At 36.3% G+C, this 24,933-nt stretch overlaps 5 protein-coding genes and 1 pseudogene across 8 annotated transcripts; 1 reads left to right on the top strand and 5 right to left on the bottom strand.

Moving 5' to 3' along the window:
• Window positions 1–68: 68 nt before the first annotated feature.
• On the bottom strand, window positions 69–3,507 carry LOC103448794 (F-box protein At4g22280-like). The gene is made up of 4 exons (XM_008388060.3): window positions 3,379–3,507; window positions 1,069–1,957; window positions 574–708; window positions 69–498 (listed from the first exon to the last, which is right to left on the bottom strand). Exons 2-4 carry the CDS (start codon window positions 1,948–1,950, stop codon window positions 214–216), a joined length of 1,302 nt encoding a protein of 433 aa, XP_008386282.2. The 5' UTR covers window positions 1,951–1,957; window positions 3,379–3,507; the 3' UTR covers window positions 69–213.
• A 4,105-nt stretch (window positions 3,508–7,612) lies between these two features.
• On the bottom strand, window positions 7,613–10,045 carry LOC103423054 (F-box/LRR-repeat protein At4g14103-like). Of its 2 annotated transcripts, XM_070808233.1 has the most exons (4): window positions 9,909–10,045; window positions 8,523–9,481; window positions 8,149–8,283; window positions 7,613–8,055 (listed from the first exon to the last, which is right to left on the bottom strand). In XM_070808233.1, exons 1-4 carry the CDS (start codon window positions 9,922–9,924, stop codon window positions 7,888–7,890), a joined length of 1,278 nt encoding a protein of 425 aa, XP_070664334.1. In that variant the 5' UTR covers window positions 9,925–10,045; the 3' UTR covers window positions 7,613–7,887. The 2 variants fall into 2 exon arrangements, with proteins under 2 accessions (XP_070664334.1, XP_008359344.3); XM_008361122.4 differs by lacking the exon at window positions 8,149–8,283.
• Window positions 10,046–11,000: 955 nt separating this feature from the next.
• Window positions 11,001–13,871, bottom strand: LOC103448793 (F-box/LRR-repeat protein At4g14103-like). The gene is made up of 4 exons (XM_008388059.4): window positions 13,666–13,871; window positions 12,358–13,339; window positions 11,697–11,831; window positions 11,001–11,620 (listed from the first exon to the last, which is right to left on the bottom strand). The coding sequence occupies exons 2-4, from the start codon at window positions 13,333–13,335 to the stop codon at window positions 11,369–11,371; spliced, it is 1,365 nt and encodes a 454-aa protein (XP_008386281.1). The 5' UTR covers window positions 13,336–13,339; window positions 13,666–13,871; the 3' UTR covers window positions 11,001–11,368.
• Window positions 13,872–17,924: 4,053 nt separating this feature from the next.
• LOC103448792 (putative F-box/FBD/LRR-repeat protein At5g22670) lies at window positions 17,925–20,257 on the bottom strand. Of its 3 annotated transcripts, none has more exons than XM_008388057.4 (5): window positions 20,116–20,257; window positions 19,865–19,967; window positions 18,733–19,751; window positions 18,397–18,531; window positions 17,925–18,316 (listed from the first exon to the last, which is right to left on the bottom strand). In XM_008388057.4, the coding sequence occupies exons 3-5, from the start codon at window positions 19,735–19,737 to the stop codon at window positions 18,038–18,040; spliced, it is 1,419 nt and encodes a 472-aa protein (XP_008386279.2). In that variant the 5' UTR covers window positions 19,738–19,751; window positions 19,865–19,967; window positions 20,116–20,257; the 3' UTR covers window positions 17,925–18,037. The 3 variants fall into 3 exon arrangements, with proteins under 3 accessions (XP_008386279.2, XP_070664339.1, XP_070664338.1); XM_070808238.1 differs by having other exon boundaries at window positions 17,925–18,310; XM_070808237.1 differs by having other exon boundaries at window positions 18,397–18,528.
• Window positions 20,258–21,404: 1,147 nt separating this feature from the next.
• LOC103430150 (uncharacterized) lies at window positions 21,405–23,639 on the bottom strand. The gene is made up of 2 exons (XM_008368282.4): window positions 22,716–23,639; window positions 21,405–22,634 (listed from the first exon to the last, which is right to left on the bottom strand). Exons 1-2 carry the CDS (start codon window positions 23,494–23,496, stop codon window positions 21,946–21,948), a joined length of 1,470 nt encoding a protein of 489 aa, XP_008366504.3. The 5' UTR covers window positions 23,497–23,639; the 3' UTR covers window positions 21,405–21,945.
• Window positions 23,640–23,728: 89 nt separating this feature from the next.
• Window positions 23,729–24,624, top strand: LOC103430162 (small ribosomal subunit protein uS2-like; annotated as a pseudogene).
• The last annotated feature ends 309 nt before the right edge of the window (window positions 24,625–24,933 follow it).

Below are 24,933 nucleotides of genomic sequence, written 5' to 3'. Positions count from 1 at the left end.
ATCCGTATCCGTGCTTTATAGATTAGTTGAGTTTCATAGTCAGACAAAGGTTGCTCTACAACAAGAAATAACGAAAAATATAAAGTTGGGAATTCCATAAATATCTTCATAATCCATCGAAAGACCAACAAAGATGTTTCTCTAGTTTACAACATCGATGAGAGAATGATCAATCCAAACCCCATGGAACGATGATTGCGTTTCACACCTAATTCAAATAGCTAGACAAGTCCCCGAACCCCTCTGGAACAATGTAAATTCCTCACCTAAATCATTATAGATAGCCATCTTATCCAAAACAATACCATTCTCGAACAAAAACCTTGCCCCTTTCTTCTCATGCGGATATCCCTTGAATCCTCTTATGGTGATAGTCTTGAGGTGTGATGTCAAACAAGCAGGCACATACTCCGGTGTATGCCATCGAAACTCTGAGGGTAGGTTACATTTAAAATTTGAGTGTTGTCCAAACGAGTAGTGTTGAACACAGTCCTTGTCCTGAAAACATAAATGAAATGAGAATAGTAAAGAGCTGCGTGTTAGTACGACACATGGGTGGAAAGAAAATCTTACTTCTTTGTGTTCTAAGACAAGATGTTCCAAATTAGGTGATTTATCGAGCAACTTCATGAGCAAATCCCAGTTATAGGAATCATATAGAACCAGCTTCAACTCGCTCAAATTATCAAAAGCCGGCAGACAATGATCCTGCATGGAAAATAAACTTTTGATAAATACATAAACTGATGCATAATTAAACGCTTACTATTTCAAGAGAATGGCTAGGATAACAGGAAGACGGCAAGCCAGGAATATGTCTTTTCCAAATATCATGGAAAGAGCTGTGCACGAAACTTTCCATATTTGTAATTCTATGAGGAAAAGCTGGAAACCTCAGGGTAAAAGTAATAAGTAAGATTGTTGAAGGGACTGAATGATAGGCCTGCATGGCTTATTTCCTCTTTACAAACAAAGAGAGCTATCTTTCCTTCCCCTTTTCGAACCACCCCTTTCTTCCTATACTCCTCTCTCTCTACCAAACAGTATTAAAAGTTGGGGCATACTCACCCACAAAACACGAGCCGAAAGACAGAGATATTTGACATTGGATATCCCTTCAAGGAGTGCAGTTGCATTTGTTACAAATTCTACATCTCGATGTACACAATAGCAATAGAGATCGACATTGGCTTTGACAAGGGACTTCGCATTCTCCAAACAATAATTGGCCAAAATATCCTCCTTAACGTCAAAGTTTTCAAGCTTCGGAGCATTAATAAAGACTTTCTCCCCACCTAATTGAATCAATAAATGGTGGAATGTTATAATTAGCCTCTTTAGTTCAGAAGCAGAGATCTTGAAATTGCAACCTCGAACACCAAGCGTTATATCTATTATCAAATCTTCAAGTACCGGGCAACAGGATAAGAGATTTTCCACTGAGTCACAGTAGGGACCTTCAGCTGTGATATGGAGAAACTTGAGACTTGGGAAACACCCAGATGTGGGTGGATTGTAGGTAATAACATTTGACTTCACTTTTAAGACCACCAGTGTTTTGCACATGAAAACGCTTTTGGGTAACTCCAAAGTCTTGCCCGTATTAGATACACCAAGATCAAGTTCAACAGCCTTACGCCTAATGGCAGTGCGAATCCAACCATCGATACGAGTGTAATCCCCAACATAGGAACAATGAAGACGAAATTTCTGAATGTCTATTGAGCCGGGAAATTTAAGTATACGGTCAACAAAATTCATAAAACCAACAGTTTCAGACTTATCTTTGTTTTCGAAGTCTAGATTCGGAACGGAATTCCAAATGTTCTTCCATCTTGTAGACAGAATGCTGCACCTCATCGCACATTTTGTTGGCAGGAAGGAAAGCATATGGCAAAGAATTGGATCAGGCAACCCACTGATCCTATCTTTAACTCTTGCTTTACTCATTTGTACCCTGATGTTTTTTTTCACAACAAAGAAAATGGTCAATTTAATAACTTTTGCAAATAAGCCACTTAGTATTACGGTCTAGTGGCATTCATCTTCATTTGTAAGTGAGAGGTCTTAGGTTCGATTCTCGCCAAAGACGAGTTTGAATCGTATTATTACTAGTCCATTGTGAGGCTAAGCTCACATCTCTCCCTTTAGTATATATAATATCGTTAAAAAAAAAAACTTTTGCAGATATGGTGCTTAAGGAAGTTCACACTTCAAAATATCAAAGAAAACATAAGCAAGTCGTTTTTGTGTTTTAGTTCGTTGGCAACTGAAGCAGAAGAGTATACATGATAATGATCCTAAACTTTTATATATCTGAACGATATATTTGATAAAAATGAAAACAAAACTAAAATTAAGAACTTTATTAATTAATGTACGCTCCGTCTAGCTACTGATCAGAAACTTAGACAGTCTATTTATTTTCATTATTCTCAGATAACTACTCCATGGATGAAGCTACGTACATTAAGGGCTGTCCATACTGAACTTTGGAAAGAAAGAAAACCTATGTTGAGTATCTCACAACGCAGCTAAAACTACCCGACCCCTTGTACATGAGAGAACAATTACTCGCTGATTGTCAAAAATCGACTTCAAGATGAGATGGAGGACGATTAATAGTATCGATAATTAATGATTTTAACTCTTGGAATTAAAGACTCGAAGGGTTCTACTCAAATACTGTTATTTTGTATTTGCGTTACATGTTTATTAATGATTGTCTTTAATTTTTTACTGTTAGTTTCTATCTATATGTGTTAGGCACATTTTGAGCGGCAATGCTCGTTAAGTCACCCCCACCCCCATCTATTTATAACTGTAAGATTGAATAAATCAAGAGTGAATTAATTGACATAAACAAGGAGGGAAGCACAGGAGAACAAATAAGGAGTTTGAAAATCATTTCCCTTCTACCTTCTTCTTAACATATGGTATCTTTGGAAAATTATTTCGTAAAGTAAATCCCGCCCAACAAACTTTCAGATCCCGACTCTGTACTCGTGAAATGCCGCCTTTTAGAGAGGTAAGGAAAATAAATTCTACGGAAACAAGCAGACCCAAGAACAAAATATTGAATGGAACCTTATTGTAAGGGGAATATTTTTGCTTACCGCATTCAAGTAATGGTAATGCTCACAACCATATTTACCAACATTAGATGAGTTTAAATTTCGAAATCTGTATGGTAGATAGACACAAATCTCAAAATTTAAACTTATTCACGATAGGAAATAGGGTGGTGGCATTACCATTACTCTGGCGAGCAAAACTGCACCCTATTGTAAGAACTAAAAGAAGAAAAACAAACGATTACAATTTCTCGTTAACCAAACAGATGATAGAGAATTTACAGGGTTACGAAAAGAAAGGTACCTGAAACGGTCCAAGATAGCTGCCCCAGTAAAACCCTAATGGCTGCGAACGGTAGACTGTGTTTGGTTGGTGAGAATTGGCGAGAATGTGAGAGCAACGTGAGTATATAAAATACACCAACACTCTTTTACTAAACTTACCGTTTTGCTCCTTCCCTTTATAATCTTTTAGCTATTTATAAAGTACACCCTGAGGTTTGGGTCTCATTCAAAACATGACCCAACCTTTCAAAAATTTTAACTTAATCAGATCAATTTTTTCCCCCGCTATGTCCTCAGTTAATGGAATGTACTAATAGTTTGAACTTTGAAGTAGTGTGGTTTCAATTGTTAACAATCTAGTATGTTAGGTAGTAAACTGAATAAATTGAAGGGTTTTATCCCTTTTACTTTGTTAAGTTGGTATATATATTTGTTGGTTTGGGCAACCCGACCGCGTGACTCACCCAAGGGGGAATTGAAGGTAACATAATTTCTTCCATCTTTTAGAGAGAACGCTGGTCCTCACAGCATATTTTGTTGGAATTAAGGAAAGTATGTGACAAAGAACTGATTCCGGCAATTGACTGATCCTATCCTTAACTATTACTTGTGGCGTTGGCTTCTTTGCTAGCATGAGAGGCTTTGACTGAGAACCCATTTTTGTCTCTGTAAATTGGGATAAATTTGAAAATAAATAATTGAAACTCTATTCATCATCGTCACAGATATCATGCAATGCTGTCTAAAAGATGGAAGCAAAAAAAAATTCAATGGAAACTCGTGGGGAAACATTGTTCTATAGAATTAGCAATTGAAATTTTATTGACAACAAACAACCCATAGGAGAAAGGCTTGAATCTTCAATTAATCATTTCTCAGTTTTCTGAGAAAACTTTTCTCAGTAGCCAAATAGATGGTAGAGGTAGTAAAGGGGTTGTGCAGAAAATTACCTGAAACGTTCTAGATGACCCAGAAAAGACTTGCTGTCTTTGCTGCAAAGTAAGAACTGAGATATGAGGCTTGAACCCTCTAGCCTCCCAGGGGCAAGGTTGATAAAATTTGACTCTGACAATCCTTTTGAAGGTATGTGTTGTGACTTGTAAGCCATTGCTACTTGACTTTGTCATGTTGTACATCGTGTTAATGTAGTGTCATTTTTGTGACCGTGTAGAATATAACGCTTCAGACTTTGTGGTGTTTTACATCGTGTTAGTGTCGTGTTATTTTTGTGTCAGTGTAAAATAATGCTATAGTTGGTCCAAACCCATTAATGTATCCGTCCAAATATGCAAATGGAAGCTCATTGGCAAAATTTGTCTTGTTGTATCGTTTCCATTTTTTTTTTGTCAATCAAACACCAAAATATAATTAAGGCTAAGTATACTTCGCATCTCTGGCAATCCTTTTTAAGGGATGTGTTGTGGCTTTGTCATGTTCTACGAGTTAAATGTCGTGTCATCTTTGTATTAGTGTAAAATATGCCGCTTTAGACTTTGTCATGTTTTACAACGTGTTAATGTCATGTCATCTTTGTGTGAGTGTAAAATGTAATGCTTTGGTCAGACCAAACCCATCAATGTATCCGTCCAAATATGCAAATTGAAGCTCATTGGCAACACTTGTCATGTTTCAAATTTTTTTCATTTATTTTTTTGTCAATCGAACTCCAAAATATAATCAAGTCTAAATATGCTTCGCGTCTCTGTGATCTAGTACTATAGTACATTATGGTCCATATCTTTTAGAAACAGAAACAAAAAAAACCTACAAATGCTATAGTAATTTAGGGGAGGGGCCGGGATGGATTGGTAGAAAATAAATCCCATCTAGCTTTTATAGTACAATGATAGTTAGGATGAGTTTCTGAAAGACATCGTACTAAGGACCTCTACTGCGAGTAAATCCTGTTGGGCTTCGTTGCTCCGAATTGGAAGTTCAATAAATAATTATAGCCTCTTTTGTCCCCAGAATGGCTTTATGAAGCAGCCTTGAGGTATGACAACAAACAAGTAGGCACAAATTTTGGGGTGTTCCAATGTTATGTTCCGAGACCTCTTCATACTTTCCGGTAATTTTAAAAGAACAAATTGAATGGGAATACATAATATTATAGAGGTGATATTGGTATTACATAACATAAGAGAAAATATATCTTACATCTTTGTGTTTTAAGACAAGAGATTCCATATTCTGTGATCTTTTGAGAAACTCCGTTAGCAGTTCCCAGATGTAGTAATTTTGAAGAACCGAATTCAATTTTGTCAAATTATCAAAAGCAGGCGCACAACTAGGCTTGGAATTAGGTCAAATGAAAAACCAATAATTAAAAGTAAAGACTTCTAATTTACAATCCGCTCGGTTACTTGGAAACTTGAAACGTTTATAATTTAGGGAAGTGTTATTAGCACTCCAAAAATCTCATTCTACACTCCTCACAAGAGTATTTTTGTTTCTAAATATAGAAAGTTTGGAGTGTAGAATGAGGAATTTGGAGTGCTAGTAACAATTCCCTAATTTATATATGAACTGATTACTGATATGATATTCTACTCTTTAGAGAAAATCTTTGCAACCTAACATTACCGAGAATTAGCAACTGAAATGAAAGATTACACTTATAGCAGATAATGCAAAGGGCTAGGTTTGAATTTCCTATTCATCGTTTCCCAATTTCTCAGTAACCAAACAGATGGTAAAGAAATCAACAACATATAAAGCAGTACAACAATAGTGGCAGCGAATGATTTGATAAGAGTCTGAACTTTCTAAGCTCATCCATATCATCATGTGTGGAGTTTGCTAGTAACACTCTGCTATAGAATAGTCATTCTACGTTCATTCACTTATTAGCATTTTAAAAATCTCATTATGCACTTATTAGCATTTTGAACAATACACATTCTGCACTCCGAGCAAATGGACACGCAAACAACGGGGTTCCCTACAGGGGCGGAGCCACCAAGGGACTAGGGTAGTCCCTGGCCCATCCTGACTTCATATGAGGTGTGAACCTTATAGAAGAAAATGAAGCAAACGACATCGTTAAGTTTTGATTTTAAATTTTTTCGACTGTCTAATGAAACGATAAGTTTGGTAGGGGAGTTTTAAAAGAGATGTGCAATTTTAAATGGAAAAAGCAACACCACTTCTGGTTCGATTCTCTCACCTAACAGTAATATACACCCTATAATTTTCTAAAGCAACCCACCTTCTTTATTTGCAGACCTCTCCCCCTTGTCCTTTTTCTACTTCTTTGTATTTTCTTTAGCCTTCCACAACCTACCTCTTACTTGGTTGTCTGGGGTTTTACATTTTTTCTTCTTAGTATTGAATTTAAAAGAATTTTTTCAGTTTTGTGAGGATTACACAAATTGCATATGTCAACATGTTATGAATTCAACTTTTTACACACACTCATGTATATATATATATATATACACACACACATATTTGTGAAAGGCCCCTCCTCATTCAGAATTCTGGCTCCACCACTGGTTCCCTATACACGTTTTGGGACGAATTATTATGAACACACGAACCCCGAGCAAATGAATGATTATAATTAAGATAGATTACGCTTATTAGTACTTTAAAAATCTCATTATGCACTCCTAACTACTGTATTTTTCATTTTATTTATAGAGAATTTGGAGTGCAAACAAAGAATATTTTAGTGCTATGAAAACAAATCTACTGTAAGACGCTAGATTTAAGATATATTTAATGGTATATTTGACTGCGTTATAATGAAAACAGAAAGTGTAATGATTATTTTTTATAATTTTTGAAAGAGTCATACGCAACATGCTATTACACAGAAACAACACGTGTTCAGATTGAAGCTTATCGAGACATATTAAAAATGAATAGATACGTTGAGTTCATTGGTTGTATTGTGAACATTAGATACTACACTCATTTTAATACGTTGATTACCATTGATTTATAAATATATTAAAATTTCGATTAAATACACCCCTTAAATTCTTTGTTAATTTAGTGTGCAATTGTAGACATCAAAGTTTCGGTGGTCAAGTCATGAATCCCACACAATCTACCACTTGCAACGCTGCTAGAATGTTAGAGATTAGCATGCTGATGACAATGCTTTATATGTTGGATTAACCATACATATGTAGGTATCCGCTTCGAACTAGTGTCAACTGGTTCACCATGTCCAGAGTTTCCAGATTTTTTCTTACGTACCAAAATCGTAAGACTTCACATTCGATATGTTAACTTCACACACCAAATTGGTCCATCAATCATCAATTAAACTTCATTAAATCAAAGGGGTATTGTGCATGAATGTTTGCAGTTTACAACTTTGAGACACCCTCTTGCAGCCAGAACTGACTTTCAGCAAAACAAATGTTTTAACAACTAAATTTGCATCTCAGAAAAATTCGACTTGACAAGTCCTCGAACCCATTTGAAACATCATGAATTCCTTGTCTAATTTCTTTAACCGAAACAAATTCCCGGTATAAATGATCACCTTATTGAGAACTTTGCCATTCTCTAACAATTACTTTGTCAGTGCCATCTCATCATAGTATCCCTTGAATCCCATCACAGTGATAGTCTTGAGGTGTGTTGACACACAGATAGGCACCGTCTTCGGTGTATTCCATTCAGGCCCTAAGAATATGTCTGAGTATTCTTCTTCATTGTCAGAGTATGTAGTGCATTCCTCCTGAAAGTTATTTTTAAAAAAAATGAATGAAATGAGAACAGTAAAGAACTTCATGTCGGTTTTACCTAGGATAAATGGAAATACACATCTTACTCCTTCATATTCTAGGACAAGATGTTCCAGCTTAGGAGATCTTTTGAGCAGCTCCGTTAGCAATTCCCAGTTGTAGCAATTATGAAGAACTAACTTCAGCTCACTCAAATTATCAAAAGCAGGCAGACAACAAACCTTTGTGAAAGACAAAGTATTAAACGTAAACTTGTGCATAAAATTAGCATTGCTTATGCAGAACACACTATTTCAAATAATAATTTTCCAAACTGAAAAAACATGCTTTCAGTTATATCTTACGAACTATGTCTGGTACAAAGAACTAAAGACTAATAAGACCGGTGCATAGAGTGAAATAATGGATAATAGTGCTCTCTACCAAACATTATCAAAGGAACAAGTTAGCACTTGCTTACCTTCAATGAATGAGCTGAAAGGTACAGACATTTAACCTTGGAAATTCCTGCCAGCAACTTAGCTGAAAGGTTAGAGAATTCACGGTGTAAACATGCAACATGGTGATAGAGATTAACACTGGCCTTGACAAGGGACTTTGAACTCTCCAAATTATAGTTTGACAGAACATCCTCGGTCACATCAAGTGTTTCAAGCTTCGGAGCACTAACAGAGAAATTGCTGACAACACCGATAAGTGCCACATCTCTTAATCTTATTCTTAACTTCTTCAACTCGGGTGCAGAGATTTTAAAATTCAAAACATGAGGTCCAACATCTCCATGTATCGTCAAATCTTCAAGTACAGGGCAGCAAGAAAAAAGATTTCCCGCTGACTCATTATCAAGAAAACAGAAGGTAACATGGAGGAGCTTGAGGCTTCGGAAACATCCTGACTTAGTTGGAACATAGCTAAGACAATTTGAATTCACCCTCAAAACCACCAGTTTTTTGTACATGAAAATACTTTGAGGCAACTTAAAATTTTGATTGGTGAAAGATTCAACAAGAAGATCAAATTCAACAGCATTACGACCAATGGCAGAGCGAATCCAACCTTCAATAGGAGCGAAATCCTCAACATTTGAACAATGAAGTCGGAACTTATGAATGTCCATTTCATGTAAGAAAAGTACTCGATCTACAAACGTAGAGAAACGCACATAGTCATTTGTGTCTCTGTTTCTCCTATAAAAATGCTCATTCTCGTCGTCTAAGTCTATATTGGGAACAAAAGCCCACACGTTCTTCCATCTTTTAGACAGAACGCTCGTCCTCACAGCATATTTTGTTGGAATTAAGGAAAGCATGCGACAAAGGACTGGATCCGGCAATTGACTGATCCTATCTTTGACTATCGATTGCAGCATTGGCTTCTTGTTTAGCATGAGAGATTTTTTCTGAGAACCCATTTTTATCTCTGTAAATTGTGATGGAAGTATGAAAGTAAATAAAATGAACTCTTAATGTATGAAAAATTCTTCTCACTATCCTCACAGGTATTATGCAATTCTATTTTCTAGAGATAAGTTGTTCTAAGGAAACAAACATCATGAAATTCTATTTTCTGGAGAAGTTATTTTCTCAGGAAACAAACAGCCCCAAGAAGAAAGAAAACAATGAAAAACCTTTGGTGAAAGTTATTGTATTTAGTTCTATTTAGAGTGAGCAACTGAATAGAAAGATTGCATTTTCTTCACAGATAAACAACCTAAAAGGGAAAAGTTTGAATTTTTTATTAACCATTTCTAAATTCTTTTTTTCCTTTTTTCAGTCAACATTTCTCAATTTTCTCAGTAACCAAACAAATGGTAAAGGAAGTAAAAGGGCTGTGAAGAAAAGTGTACCTGAATCAGCAAGCATTTGCTGTCTTTGCTGCAAGTAGGAACTTCGATTTGAGGCTTGAACAGTCCATGCTCCCCAGGGAATATTTATAAAATTTGAGTCTGACAAAAAGAAGAGTTTTGGTCCTTTTTAAGCTTATGTGTTGAGAGACTTGTAAGCAATTGCTGCGTGACCTTGTCATGTTTTACAACTGTAGGGTCATCTTCTGTGTGAAATTACTCTTTAGTCTAACTCGACTCACTAATGCATCGTTCCAAATATGCAAACTGTAACTCATTTGCAAATTTGTCGTGTTTCACATTTTACCGTTTATTTTCTATCAATCCAACGGCCAAATATAAATTCCAATTAATTACACATTGCATTACTACTTTTTAAATTGACCAAAAATATCCATTAAGTTACAAAATGTTTTAGTGTTGGCCCTTTAGTCCACTTAACTACTATTTTTTTGAGTTAAGACGTGGCGGGCAAAAGTTTCTTGAGGAACAAGAATCAATAGTTACAAAATGTTATAGTGTTAGCCCTTAGACAAACCTAACAATAATGAAGTCAATCAGTGAGGTTGTTTTTGCTGGAATGAGATCGTCTCATATCTCTGGTTCTGATGTAGACAGAGCTTGAAACTTGGATCATTCAATTTAAATCATGCGGCTCCCATTAGCCTATTCCACTAGTTCACCTCACAAACAAAGCCACCTCTCTCTCTCGAATGGCCTAGATTTTCAAGTCTAGCTGCTCCGGGGGCAGAGATTTGGAGATGACCTCATCCCGTTTTTGCTTACATAAACGTTTGTATTTCTTGCCTGGAAAACGTTTTATTTGTGGAATATGAGCCAATTTTTACAATTTATATATTTCAACCTTTAAGATTTTCATTGATAAACCGTGAATCCACGTGACACCAATAACATTCATATGTAAGTACAAAATGAACCAAATGAGTAGCAATTAACTTAATAGTACATAAGAAATTACACAAAGTTAGCCTAAATACGTTGGAACTTCAAACTCCCTCGTTCGAACAAACCCGGGGTCAGCAAATGACACTTCAAACAGATTCATCATAAGATAGTGATTAAAGATAAAGGAAAGAAACGGCAAAGACAATCATCTTAATATAAAAAAGAAGTTGCTTAAATCGTCATCTTCCATAGCAGAATCCTTCTAAAACCCAGAATTAAAGTACCAGAATAACATCTTTGTAAACGCTAAAAATTGCATCTTAATTAGATAAATTTGACTCCTAAACCCCAAAAGTAAACTTACAAAATAGAACCCCCTTGCAGATAATCATCATACACAAAACTTGACTGTTCTCTAACAATACAAAACAAATATCTGCAAATCTTTCCATCTTAAGATTAACAAAGGTGCTTGTCTCATTTCCAGCTTTGATAGCAGAATCCATCTAAATCAGCAATCCAAAATTATAATGATGTACAAGCTAACATTCAACTGGTCAAGTCCTAGGAGCCCTTCTAGGTATGAAATATTTGTAAGCCCCATTCTTAGCATAGATGGTCATCTTGTCCAAAACTTTACCGTTCTTCATAAAATATTTTAGCACTTTCTGCACATGCGGGTATAGATTTAAGCCCCTTATAGTGATGGTCTTCAGGTGCGATATCAGACAAATGGGCACAGACTCTGGTGTACGCCATCTATCTGCCGAATTTAAGACATCTCCACGCTCCTCAACACATTCCTTGTCCTGAAAAGTACAAATGATGAGAATGGTAAAGAGCAGCATGTTGTTAAGACTTAGTATGAGTGGAAATACTTCTTACTTCTTTATGTTCGATGACAAGAGATTGCAAATTTGGTGATTTCTTGAGCAACTCTGTTAGCAAATCCCAGTGATAGCAATCATAAAGAACCAACTTCAATTCGGTCAAATGATTGAAAGCAGGCAGACAACCATCCTTCACAAAATACATAAAAGTTGATCAAACAATGCATAACTTAATCGCTCATTTATTTTGCCCAAATCATCAAACATTCCATAAACCATGCATAAATGAAACATTTACTAATGCGTATATTGTTTCAAATTATAAATTGTCAAAATGTAACAAGGTTTCAGTTACAAACACTACTTGTGGTATAACGAAAGAATGATGTATAGGGAAAAAGGAATGGGAAAAGGCGGCATGTATTTGCTTCATTTAGTTAAGGATAGGGCAAGGAAATATTTGCATAAACTTTTCCTCATTTGTTTCGTACATAAAGATCTGATTCAGAAAAAATAAAATAAAATAAAATAAAGAATAGGAACAAGACGAGAATTTTATTATTTCTTTTCTTAACACAAAACCAAAATACTATATGTTTTACAAATGAAGGAAAACAATATACTTCCTTCTTCATTTAAAGATCCCCTGCCCTCCTTCCTATTTTTCCTCTTTACCAAACATAGTGTAAAAGAAACGAGTTATGGTGTAGACTAACCTCGACATAATGAGCTGAAATCAACAGATATTTAACGTTGGAAAATGCCTCCAGAAGAGCAGTTGCTCGTTCAGAGAAGCCAACCTGGGTTTTCCCAATATGGCAATAGAGATCAACACTGCCTTTGGCCAGGGATTTTAGATTCTCAAATGTATAATGTGACAAATAGTCCTGCTTAATGTCAAGGTATTCAAGCTTTGGAGCATTCACAGATATATTGTACTCAAAATCTTCAGCACCATTGATAAAACTGAAGAAAGTCATTCTTAATCTCTTGAGCTCAGGCGCTGAGACCTTAAAATTCTGACGATTATGATCTGGAACAGTTGCCTTTATAGATAAATCTTCAAGTACAGGGCAGCATGAAAAAAGTTTTTCCATTGAGTCATCTTCAGGATAATCAACTCTGACATCAAGGGACTTCAGACTTGGGAAACAACAGCCTGATGTAGGGGGAGCATAGGTAATAAAATTTGACATCAGTTTCAAAACCACTAGCGTTTTGCAAGTGAATACGCATCGAGGCAACTCCAAAGGCGGTTCCTCAATATACTCATCATAATGTGCTTGAACACAGAGATCAAGTTCAACAACATTATGGCTAAAGGCAGAGCGAATCCAGCCATCAATACGAGAGGCATCCTCAACACGACAGTAACAATGAAGACGTAATTTTTTAATATCTGATAAGCCACGAAAGTAGAGAACACGATCAACAAACGTCAAAAATCCAACATGGTCAGACAGATCTTCGGCTTCCCATCTGAAACCATCGGGGTCAGGCTGATTTTCGTCTCTCCATACAATAGGTATGTTTTCAAATTCGAAGTCAAGACTGGGGACAGAAGCCCATATGTTCTTCCATCTAGTAGACAGAACACGGGTCCTCACAACATATTTTGCTGGAACGAAGGAGAGTATGTGACAAAGAACTTCATCCGGCAATTCACTAATCTTATCTCTACCCATGGAGAGCATGGGCCTGAAAATTTCAACGAAAAGTGAAATTCTAATTTCTAAATCTGATCAATTGATACAATAAGAAAGATGAATGCAACAAATTTCTAGAGATAATTATTTCGGCGGAAACATAAACCCTAGACAATCCGCCTTGGACAGAGATCATGAATTGAATGTAGCAATTTCCGGAAACAATATTGAAGCTATAACTAGTTGCATTTTTATAGCAGATAAACAACTCAAAGGGCATGCAAGACTTGAATTTGCCATACTATCAATCTTTCTCAGTTTTCTCGGTAACCAAACAAATGGTAAGGAAATCAACAAGTTCACGAAGCAAAAGCATACCTGAAACGTTCAGGGATGGACCCGGTGAAACACTAGTGGCAACGAGTAGTGAAAGATGGTGTTTGGTTGCTGAGAAACGGTGGCAAAATCCAAGAAAATCAACCTTCCAAATTTAAAGTTTAAAGGATGAACCTTCCAATCTTTCCTCTGAACAAATCTGAACCCGTTTTCTGCGACCTTGTGTTTCCATGCTAGCTCTGGTTTGGGCCTCTCTTGCCTTTTCATTGCGGTTTTCTTCTTGGGCTTTGGCCATTTTATTTTTGTCAAATTTGGCATTTGGAATTTTGAAATAAAACTATTTGTCTTCTTTACTACCTAAGAATTTGGATTAGTAGAAAAACTATGGATTACTAATTAATAAAACACTCATTGTCAATCAATATTTTATGAAGTTATCAGTTTAATCTTCTAATTAAAACAGAACATGAATAAGAAATATGGGGCAGAAAGTAATTTCACACAACTAAATTTTATTTTTATTTTTTCAAAGTCTCACCTACATGTAATCCTAACATATCTCTAATTAAAAATAAAATAATAAAATAAAATAAAAACTTCTTACTCCCACATTCTCTATCACTCTCTTCCTCTCTCCTTCTAATTCAAAAATAAAAATATAAAATTTTCTCACACACTTTTGTGTGTGCCTATATGCTAGTTACTAATTAATCTCATAACCCCTTGCCTAGTGAAAAGTGAACGAAGGCCCAACCCAAGTCTAAACTTCTACGGATGCGTATTCTTTAGGATCATCGGTTCTTCGTCGGGTTTACTTTAACGAACTGTTCCACCCAAGAACCAAAAATACGTTGTTGCCTCAAGTAGTATCGGAGCTACATGATGAAGGATGGAAATAGTGTGTAACTATTATCTCCCTTAAAATTATCAACTAGATATAGATAGTGTACTAAGAACGTATATCGATGCATAACAGCTAATCACATCGATTAGAAAACCCACATCAACGCATTTGCAAAATTGATCCAGCTCAAGATCAACAATGGACTTGCAATTTAAAAGTTAAAGACTGCGTTTTAGACGATTCAACTCGGCTCCTCAATTGTAATGCATAGTTGTCGTTTTAATCTTTGTAACTGGTTCTGTAAGTGTCGTGGAACTGAAATTCATCAACTCCTCCATTTTAATGCATAGTTGTCGTTTCGTTTTATCACTTTGATCATCAAATTAGTTGATTATGATGTCCAACTTCCTCCAACGAATAAAGTGACGCAACACGAAGCTAGTAAGGGTTACAAGTGTAAATCCTTGAAGGATAAAACTCTGGAGTCCACCAGTTTGGTAGAAATCCCAAAGGATAATTTGATTAATTGATTAAAAGATTGATAGATGATTACAATGGATAACAAACATAGCTTTAATAAACCATTTACAACCTCTTTGGACAACTCAAAATGCTTAGGAAATGAAAATAAATGACATTAATCGGACTCAAAACTAAAAGGTCTTATTTTTATTATATAAATTAAAATACCATTTTGAAAACCAAAACGATCGATTTGGGCTTTAAAGCTGACGGGCTCTTGGTATATCATGAGTCTTGTTCAGCTCGCAATTCACTTCAAAAGCGACATATTATGCGCCCAATTTTGACACCACAATATTGGTTGCTGCCTTTTCTGTCACCAGATCGATTTGAATGCAATATTTTTCAACTTTAATTATTCTCTGCCATAATTTAAAACATCTTATTTTCTTTATATTTTTCCGCCGGAATTGACTCATACATTATCCTACACTAATCTTCTCCACTTGAAAGCACCTCACCCTTGAGTTGATCTTGAAAAGAACTAGGCTTGATATGAATCTTGATGAGTAAATAAATCCTTCAATCCGAGGACCCATATTCCTGATATTTAGTTGAAATCACCAATGAACTAATATCATACAAAAGATTAGAACATGCAACTTGATAATATAACATCTTCTTGTTGAATCTTATTGTACTTCATATTTACTCGTTTTCCCAATCTTGCAATATAAATCCGCATTAATTTTATCACCTCCAACCATGTCAATCATAATATTTTCATATTGAAGACTACCTTGATTTTCATGGATGTATTGTTGTGGGATATCAACCTGCAAGATCTCGTCTTCCTCAATATTTGCTTTGACAAATGGCTTTGCTTGTTTAAATTTGGATATCCCTTAGATAAATAAAAATCGTATTCATAAGGAAACAATTGTTCCACCAATAGCCGTTTCATCTTCCTCCATGTGTTGACATCTGATTTGCATTCTTGTTGACGAGCTTTCTTTATACTTGCTCATGATATTTTAGTGGTACATTTATCCATAATTTGAAGTTATTTTCACGATTCTCTTCAAAACCGACATATTATGCGTCCAATTATATGTGACAAGAAAAACTAAATGGGTTAGCTATTTTATTAATTGAAAAAGAATTGGTTGAAAAAATTACACGAGACCTGTAATATTTAAGTACTGTTTGTATATTTTTCTTGTTTTGATATTAATTTTTTGGTGGTGTTATCCAAACACCCATTTTTACCTACCATACACATTTTGTTAATTTGTTTCTTTGATATTCTATAATTCATTTGATCCAATAGCTGAGAATTGAGAGAGATATATGTGGGAAGTAAAGAGGGAAGTGTCGCACCACAGTACATGCCAAAATGGTATTTATATAAGAATTTATGTTTATGCTCAATTTTCATTTTTTTTCTTCGAACAAACGATATTATCTACACTAAGTGGATGGGAGAGTGAGTTAAGCTTGACAATGGGCTAGCAATAATATGGTTCAACTTCGTCTTTGGCGAGAATCAAACCTAAGACCTCTCATTTACAAGTGAACTGGAATACTATCAGACCGTAGGCCGTCTCTGAGATTTCGGGGGTCCTGTGAGAAATTTATAAAAGGCGCCCTCCTTAAGATATTTTTAAAAAAAATATAACAATATATTGATGCTAGAAAATAATCACTTAAATCAAAACAAACTTTAGCACTCACAGATTGCAAGTTTATAAATGTCATTCATTATAAGTAAAAAGAGTTATAAACATAATATTCACTAAATAAGCAAAAGAAGTTCAATATGAAATAACCAAACATTAAAAAAAAAATCAAAACTCTAAAACTCCAAAACTTTAAAGTTTCACTTGAATATAACCCATTATTATATAATAAATTTGAAAAAAATATATATATAGTTTTTAGAGTATTATTAACACTCAAAAGCAAGTGGCCCATTACCACAGTGGTGAAGATAAGTGTTACCTTGTACCACGGTGTAAGTTCAAAACTCGTCGGCCTTCTAATCTAATACATAATCTAACAAATCTATCGTTTAACAAAAAAAATATTGACACTCAAAATATCTCATTGTACTCCATATTTTTATATTTAGAAGGAAAAAAAGTACTTTTATAAAGAATACACAATGAGATCTTAAAGTGCTAACAAAAGCAATTTTTTAAACATAAAACATTATTACATAATATTAAATGGCAAAAATTTGGAGACCCCTTCAAATTTAAGACCATGTGCGACTCCATCTTTTTCTTCCTTCTAACACTCCCTTTGACCGTATTACTAAGCGGCACTCAATTTTTATCTTTGAATGCTCATCAATTTCTCTTTAGTATAATGAGAATCATCGTCAATTGTAAAAGTACAACATTGCTGAGGCCTACGTTTATCCAAAGTGTGATTTATCTAGTTTTATCCAAAAATTATATCAATTTTTTGAATTAAACCTTAGTCTCTCATGCTCTAATTTCACCTATTTCTGTTTTTATCCCCACTCATCGACTTCTCTAACTCCAAATCCCTAAGTAACAATAAATTTTTCATTACGATCGAAACACTGGTGGTACACCATGCGTCATTATATAAGTGAAGGGAAATTTTACTTTATATGTAGTTAATTATTTAACACAAGTATCACACTACTTGTATAGTAACATGTGGTGAACCATTCTGCGTTATGGGGACTTCGAAATCTCTCCCAAGTGTACAATCAGTCATAAATCACTTATATTGTGTGGAAAGAGTACATTTGAGGAACAAATGGTCGACTATGATAATTCTAAAGAGGGAAATGTGAAATTTTTTGTACATGTTTGCACTTACCGTTTTGGTTCTTAATTTTGAAAATCTAAAATTTTCAATTTGAAACCCCCAGAACGAAGGAAAAGAGGAACAAACTTTGACATTCTTTCCTCTTCCGAATTATCACAGAGTGGTTGCTTCGAGTGGCTAAAGGAGGAACTGCATTCCAAAGGAATTTCAAATTCAAAAATTTGAGAATAAAATCCATCGAAAACCAGACATTTGAGTTTGGAATTACAACGTCCAAATGTCCTAAAAGCTACAGATTATGTTTTACACAAATTCAAGTTCGCAATCCTTAGAACCCTTTCGCTGCTTCAATTGTTTGTGAAACTCATTCTCCACTGTCATCTTTTTCAAAACTCTACCATTGTCTAACAGGTACCTTGCCACTTTCACCTCGTGAGGGTATCCCTTGAATCCCCTGATCATGATACTCTCGAGGTGTGATGTGAGACAAATTGGGACAGATTCTGGTCTTCTCCATTGATCCTCCGAGTGTAAGACACATTCGAAGTACGATTCCTCGTAGTCATCAACGCAAACCTGGTCCTGAAAAGCATGAAGTAAGTGAGAATGGTAAAGAAAACTGCATGTCGGTATGAATTAGCATGAGTAGGAATACATCTTACATCTTCATGTTCTATGACTAGAGATTCCAGATTGGGTGATTTGTTGAGAAACTCTGTTAGCAAATCCCAGTAATAGCAATCACGAATAACCAGCTTCAATTCCCTCAGTTTATCAAATGCAGGCAGACAACCCTCCTTCGTGAAGAATAAAATATCAATCAAACAGAAACTCATGATGCATTATATGTTATTTCATCTCATAAATTGGCGAAATGGAAGAAATGCTTAAATTCATTCCCGTGTGCAATTTAGAATTTCATACAAGGAAATGTGCACGTAGTTTGCCAATGGAGGGAATACACTACAAAACATACAAGTTAGGGTATATACACGTACCTTAAGATAATGAACTGCAATAGAGAGATGTTTAACATTATAAAACGGCTCCAGAAGCGCAGGTGCATGTTCGGACACGTAATTATGGTATGAACCATAATGAACACAGAGATCAACACTGCCCTTGACCAGGGAATGTACATTCTCAAACGAATACATTGGCAAAGAGTCATGCTTGATGTCAATGTTTTCAAGCTTTGGGGCATTAATAGAGATACTGTAACTTGGACCATCACCTTTCCTGTAATCACGAAATAAGGTCATTTTTAACGTCTTCAGTTCGGGCGCAGAGACCTTGAACTTCAAAGCTATAGCTTGTGAAACAACATCCGAAACAATTCCGGTTATGGATAAAACTTGAAGTACAGGGCAGCATGAAAAAAGCTTTTCCATTGAGTCGTCTCGAGGATATTCAACTTTGACATCAAGGGACTTGAGACTTGGGAAACAGCCAGATGGAGGAGGACCATATGTTATACAATTTGACATCACCTTGAAATCCACGAGTGTTGTGCACAAGAAAACGCATTTAGGCAACTCCAAAGTCGGGCCATCTTCATTAACCTTATAAATTGCTTTAATACGGAGATCAAGTTCAACAACATTATGCCTAATAGCAGTGCGAATCCAACTAGCAACAAGTGAGACATCCTGAGCACGACAATAACAATGAAGACGCAACCTCCAAATATCTGACGAGTCGCGAAGAGAAAGCACACCATGGACAAACTTCAAAAGATCAACATGGTCAGAGAGATATTCTTTTTTCCACATACCGGTTGGTGGTGTTAAAGTCGTATTTATAGCCCAAACAGCAGACAGTTCTGCGAACACAAAATCTAGTTCGGGGACAGAAGCCCAATATTTCTTCCATCTTTTAGACAAAATAGTGGTCCTAAAAGCATATTTTCTTGGAAGGGATGAGAGTATTTGACTTAGTAATTCATGTGGCAGTTCACTAATCCTATCTGTAATCATCCCTTGAAGTTTTGATGTGGAACCCATTGATTTATATGTGCCTGTAAATTTTAAAGGAAAAATGAAACTCTACTTTCCAGATATGATATAAATCCATGAAATTCTACTTTCTATTTGAAAACAAACACACCCAACAAGAAAACAATCAACTCACCAGAACCCAGGAAATCACTTCTCCATTTTCTCGGTGACCAAACAGATGATAGTAAGGAAGTGGAGTTGTGATTTTTGTGAACAAGAAGAGTGCCTCAAACGTTCTGAAATTAAGAAATTGAGAAGATCAATTGCATTCAGAACGACTGCGCTCCGACCTTTGCCGTTAATCATTTCTGAGTTTTCTTTTTTCTCGGTAACCAAACAGATGATAAGGAAGTAAAAAGAAAGGTTTATGAAGAAGAAAAGTACCTCAAATCTTCTGAAATCAAGAAACTGTGAAGCTCAATTGCATCCAAAACGACTGCTTTTTCCGGCAAACGCACTCTTTCAAGAAGCTTTGGTTTGGGCGGGGTTTGTTCTCACTTCTCAGGACTGTGCATCTAACCGCCTTTTCACTTTGCCTTGAATTTATGTAATAACGTGACCAAACTACAACGGTTTAGTAATTGGGGTTTTCTTGGAAGAGAAACAATACATAATTCGAGTTATCAAGTAAATTAAGGAAACTTGTCTAGTTGAAGCCTACTAAATGGTTTATAAAGGATTACGTTAGAGAGACTAAATTTGTAGACAAAATTTTAAAAACTAAAGGACATGGAAGTTGATGATTGGTTTATTATTTACGCGTTGATAAACGTACTCATTCCTATTTATAGACCAAAATTTACAAACTAAATGATGTGTCACAAATAGGAATGAGCCCTCCTTCTTTTTTAGAAGATACGATATTTTATTGAAATAAATGATGTGTCACAAATAGGAATGATCACTTTTATCAACGCTTAAATAATAAACCAATCATCAACTTCCATGTCTTTTAGTTTTTAAAATTTTGTTTACATATTTAGTCTCCCAAGTATTACCTTTACCCTAATATAAATACTGAATAAGAATGATTACATCTAAATGAGAGAAGACTTAGTCAATGCTATTAAAGATTAGGCGAGGCTCCTAATACCGAAAGAATGACCTCCCATCGACCAAATATTCTGCACTCAAAATGAGTGTGGCCTGTCTGTTGCATATCAATCATTGTCCGACACATATTAAGTTAAAGAAAACAAAATTAAAAAAAATTAAGTTTATAAACACGTATCAAACAATAATTGAAATAAAAGCCGCATAAATAACATATCACATCAGTAAAATATCGACCAAACATCGAGAACTTAAAGCAAATCGCTAAGCATACCACTAGTTACTCAATTTAGAAAACCACATCAACACTTTAAAAGAAAAGAGTTAATTATCATTTATTCTTCTAGACTAACATGATATGATCAGGCAGCCTCGTCTCACTCTCGCATAGAAAACCGGCCGGAGGCTCATCTTCCCCCTCTACCTGTTGAAGTCTCGATGATGGCTACCACCGCCGCAGCACCGCGTCAGCTCTCTCAGAAGGAGGCTGACATTCAGATGATGTTGGCCGCCGAAGTCCATCTGGGCACCAAAAACTGCGACTTTCAGATGGAAAGATACGTCTTCAAGAGACGCATGTTAGAACCTAGCTCCACATCTTCTACAATTGCACAGAGAAATACTAACAGAACAACAATATCATTTCATTAACTCCCTTCCTTCTCTTACAATGTACTATTTATACTCATGCTCAACTCTAATTGTCACCACAAGATGATGCCACCTGGCATCCTAACAATACCCCCCCCTTAAAACCAATCTTACAAGTAAGATTTACAATTTCGAAGTAAGTACAATTGAAAACCAGCAATAAAACTATAACAACAACATCACAAGAATGTATTAAAGGTTCACAATTTCTGGAACTTAAGCTTCAGTCCATGGTATAGCTCTCCAATAGCATCATTCCTGAAATGGTTCTGCCATTGGACTCACTTCACTAGCAATCAGCATTGCTTCTCTAGCGTAGCAGAGTAGCTCACTGCCTTGACTCCACATTACACCCTCCAAAAAAGTTGAGCAATGGTATTGACCAAATCATTTGATCAACATAAGCGTATTGCTTGTGATGGATATGACTGCAAACCAAAAGATCCATGAACATTACTTTCAAATGTTAGTTTCTTCTGCCTATAAAACATATGAACCGGATAATCCTCCCTAACATATTTCTTCCCTGATTCGATAGCAAGATGCTTCAAAAACCAATTTAAGTTTTCCAGGTCCTTCTATGATTGCATCAGTTGCTCGGTACTGAGCACCAAAAACATGTCTCCCAATACATGTTGGCATTGTCCAATCTGGAACAAGAAGGATAACATTTCTGCAGATAAAAGGTTCTCCAAAAACAGTACCATTTAAATGGTTCCGTATGGTCCCATTTGGACTCCTCCACATCTGTTTCAAGTGGAACTCCTTAACACGAGTTTCATCTGGAGTGATAGTTGCACACTTTATTGCGACATTGTACCAGAATTTTGAGCCACCACCCTTATCCCGAATGCCCTTGCAATAGTCACGATTGAGAACAACACGGCAAACAACACAGCAAACAATACAGCAACCATTTCCAAATCTGGAGAGAGTGAACTTGCTTTCATGTTTTCTATTCTTGTCCATACAAGCTTCTAAATGATGCAATCCTAAAATACCAGCATACTCCCCATCAATGATCATGGAAGAATCAAAACTTACCTCACGTTTGACCACCGTGGAACAATCAAAACCCCGAGCACAATCTGTATTCTTGGACTTTGAATTAAAGAGCCTCTGGCTAATTGTCCCACCCTTGTCACGAATTAACTCATGGAAACCAAGCTTCAAATGCACAATAGTAGCATTTTTCATGACTTCACCATGACAAACAAGAAATTTAGAACTATGAGCATCTTTAATTTGAACATTCGAAGTAAAGAACCTACAAAGTGTACCTCCGGTGTCAGAAATCGGCATGTGATAGCCCAACTGAAAATCACAATCTGCTGAGTGTGACCTTTCATTAAACACTTGGAGTGCAAGTGAATCAATTTTCACGAACCCATCATCAGATACGGAAATTATGAAAATGAATTCTTGGGCCAAGTCGTTCGTGCAGTGAAATTCCCGATTAGACGAAGTCGACGTCCTGAATTGATTGAATTTATCGCTAAACGCAGCAACCAATTCGTTAGGAGATGAAGAACCCAGAACGCAAGCTTGAATCTTGGATTTCATGCAATCAGAATCAAGAAATGGAGGACTTTTCACAGGGTCTTCAACTTTCTTGTCGAGTAAATCGAAAACCTTTGCATTCTTTCCAGCCAATTCACTTCGAAAAAACCCAAAAATTTCTTGAAATTTGGAACTGGAACGAAACTTTGTAGAATCATCTTTGTGGTATTTGCCGTAGTCATGCACCTTCTTGAATTTCTTCAATATGGGTCGTAGACCAGAACGAGTCTTGGGCTTGTATCTTGGACGAAATTGAGACCAGAATTCATCTCTTTTCTCACGGGCTTGAATCTTTTCGTTGTGGAAGGATTGAAGCTTGAGAACAATTTCATCCGATTTCACAACAGAGATATGAGACGCCATTTTGAAGAATGGTTGCCTCGAATTCGATATTGAATCGTGACCCTTAGCCATGAGGGACCGCAATTGAAGAAGAATCAAGTCGTGAGACTTCTTGAATTCGTCGAACTGGGCTGCCAGATTGGAAACCCTCGATTCCATGGTTTTTTTGCAAAATGTTTGCGGCGTTATACAACGGAGAAGGATTGAGAGGATCAACGCTGGCTGATACCAATGTTAGAACCTAGCTCCACATCTTCTACAATTGCACAGAGAAATACTAACAGAACAACAATATCATTTCATTAACTCCCTTCCTTCTCTTACAATGTACTATTTATACTCATGCTCAACTCTAATTGTCACCACAAGATGATGCCACCTGGCATCCTAACAACGCAACGATGGAATCTATATCATTAATCTTGGGAAAACTTGGGACAAGCTGCAGCTGGCAGCCAGAGTGATTGTTGCGATTGAAAACCCAAAGGATATCATTGAGCAATCCGCAAGGCCATACAGTCAGAGGGCTGTACTGAAATTTGCTAAGCACACTAGTGCCAATGCAATTGCTGGCAGGCACACTCCTGGTACTTTTACCAATCAGCTCCAGACATCATTCAATGAACCCCGTCTTCTCATTTTGACCGATCCACGAACTGACAGCCAGCCCATTAAGGAAGCTGCTCTCGGAAACATTCCCACCATTGCTTTCTGTGACACCGATTCTTCTATGCGTTATGTTGATATTGGCATCCCAGCCAATAACAATTAACAAGGGCAAGCACAGCATAGGATGTCTTTTCTGGCTCCAACAAGGATGGTCTTGGAAATGCGTGGTTCACTCCTTCCCAGTCACAAGTGGGATGTTATGGTTGATCTATTCTTCTATAGAGAGCCTGAGGAGGCCAAGGAAAAGGAAGAAGAAACTGCAGCAATCGAGTACGGCAACGATTTCTCTGCACCTATTGGCGGTGATTGGTCTGCCCAAATATCTGATGCTTAGTGGCCAACGGATGCATCTGCACCCATCCCTGCAGCTCCTGGCTGGACCGTAGAAGCAGCACCAATAGTAGCAAATGGATGGGATTCGGCGGTTCCACCACCACAGGCTCTGGCTACTGCCCCCATTGTTGAAGGTGGAGTTCCCGCTCCTACCGGCTGGGAATAAGGAAATTTTGGTCACCACAATGTGTTGAATCATTTTGTAATCGGCTAGATTTTCTTCTTTTTTGGGTTTCGAAAAGGGATTATGATTCCATTTCTGAAAAATGGATTGGTTTTTAGACTGTTAGGGGGGTGTATTCAATTATGATTTTGAGGGATTTTAATTCTTTTAATGAATCTAGGGGTATTCAATCAGGAATTTAAGTGATTCTCTGAAATTCAATGTATATTCAATCAGAATTTTAAGATAGTTTATGAAAATCCTTAGAAATCCAGGTGTATTCAATTAGAATTTTAAAGAAGTTTATAACATTCCAGGTGTATGCAATTAGAATTTGATTTTAAAGAATTTGAGAAAGTTGAGGAATTAGAGAGAATTGGAGAGATTTCGTAGTGTATTTTGAGCATCCACAAATCTCACCTCCCCCAAGA

This window comes from Malus domestica, chromosome 11 (genome assembly GCF_042453785.1).
Source record: "Malus domestica chromosome 11, GDT2T_hap1".
Lineage (NCBI taxonomy): Eukaryota > Viridiplantae > Streptophyta > Magnoliopsida > Rosales > Rosaceae > Malus > Malus domestica.
Note: the sequence above shows the minus strand (reverse complement) of the source record. Positions and strands in the feature narration are given on the sequence as shown.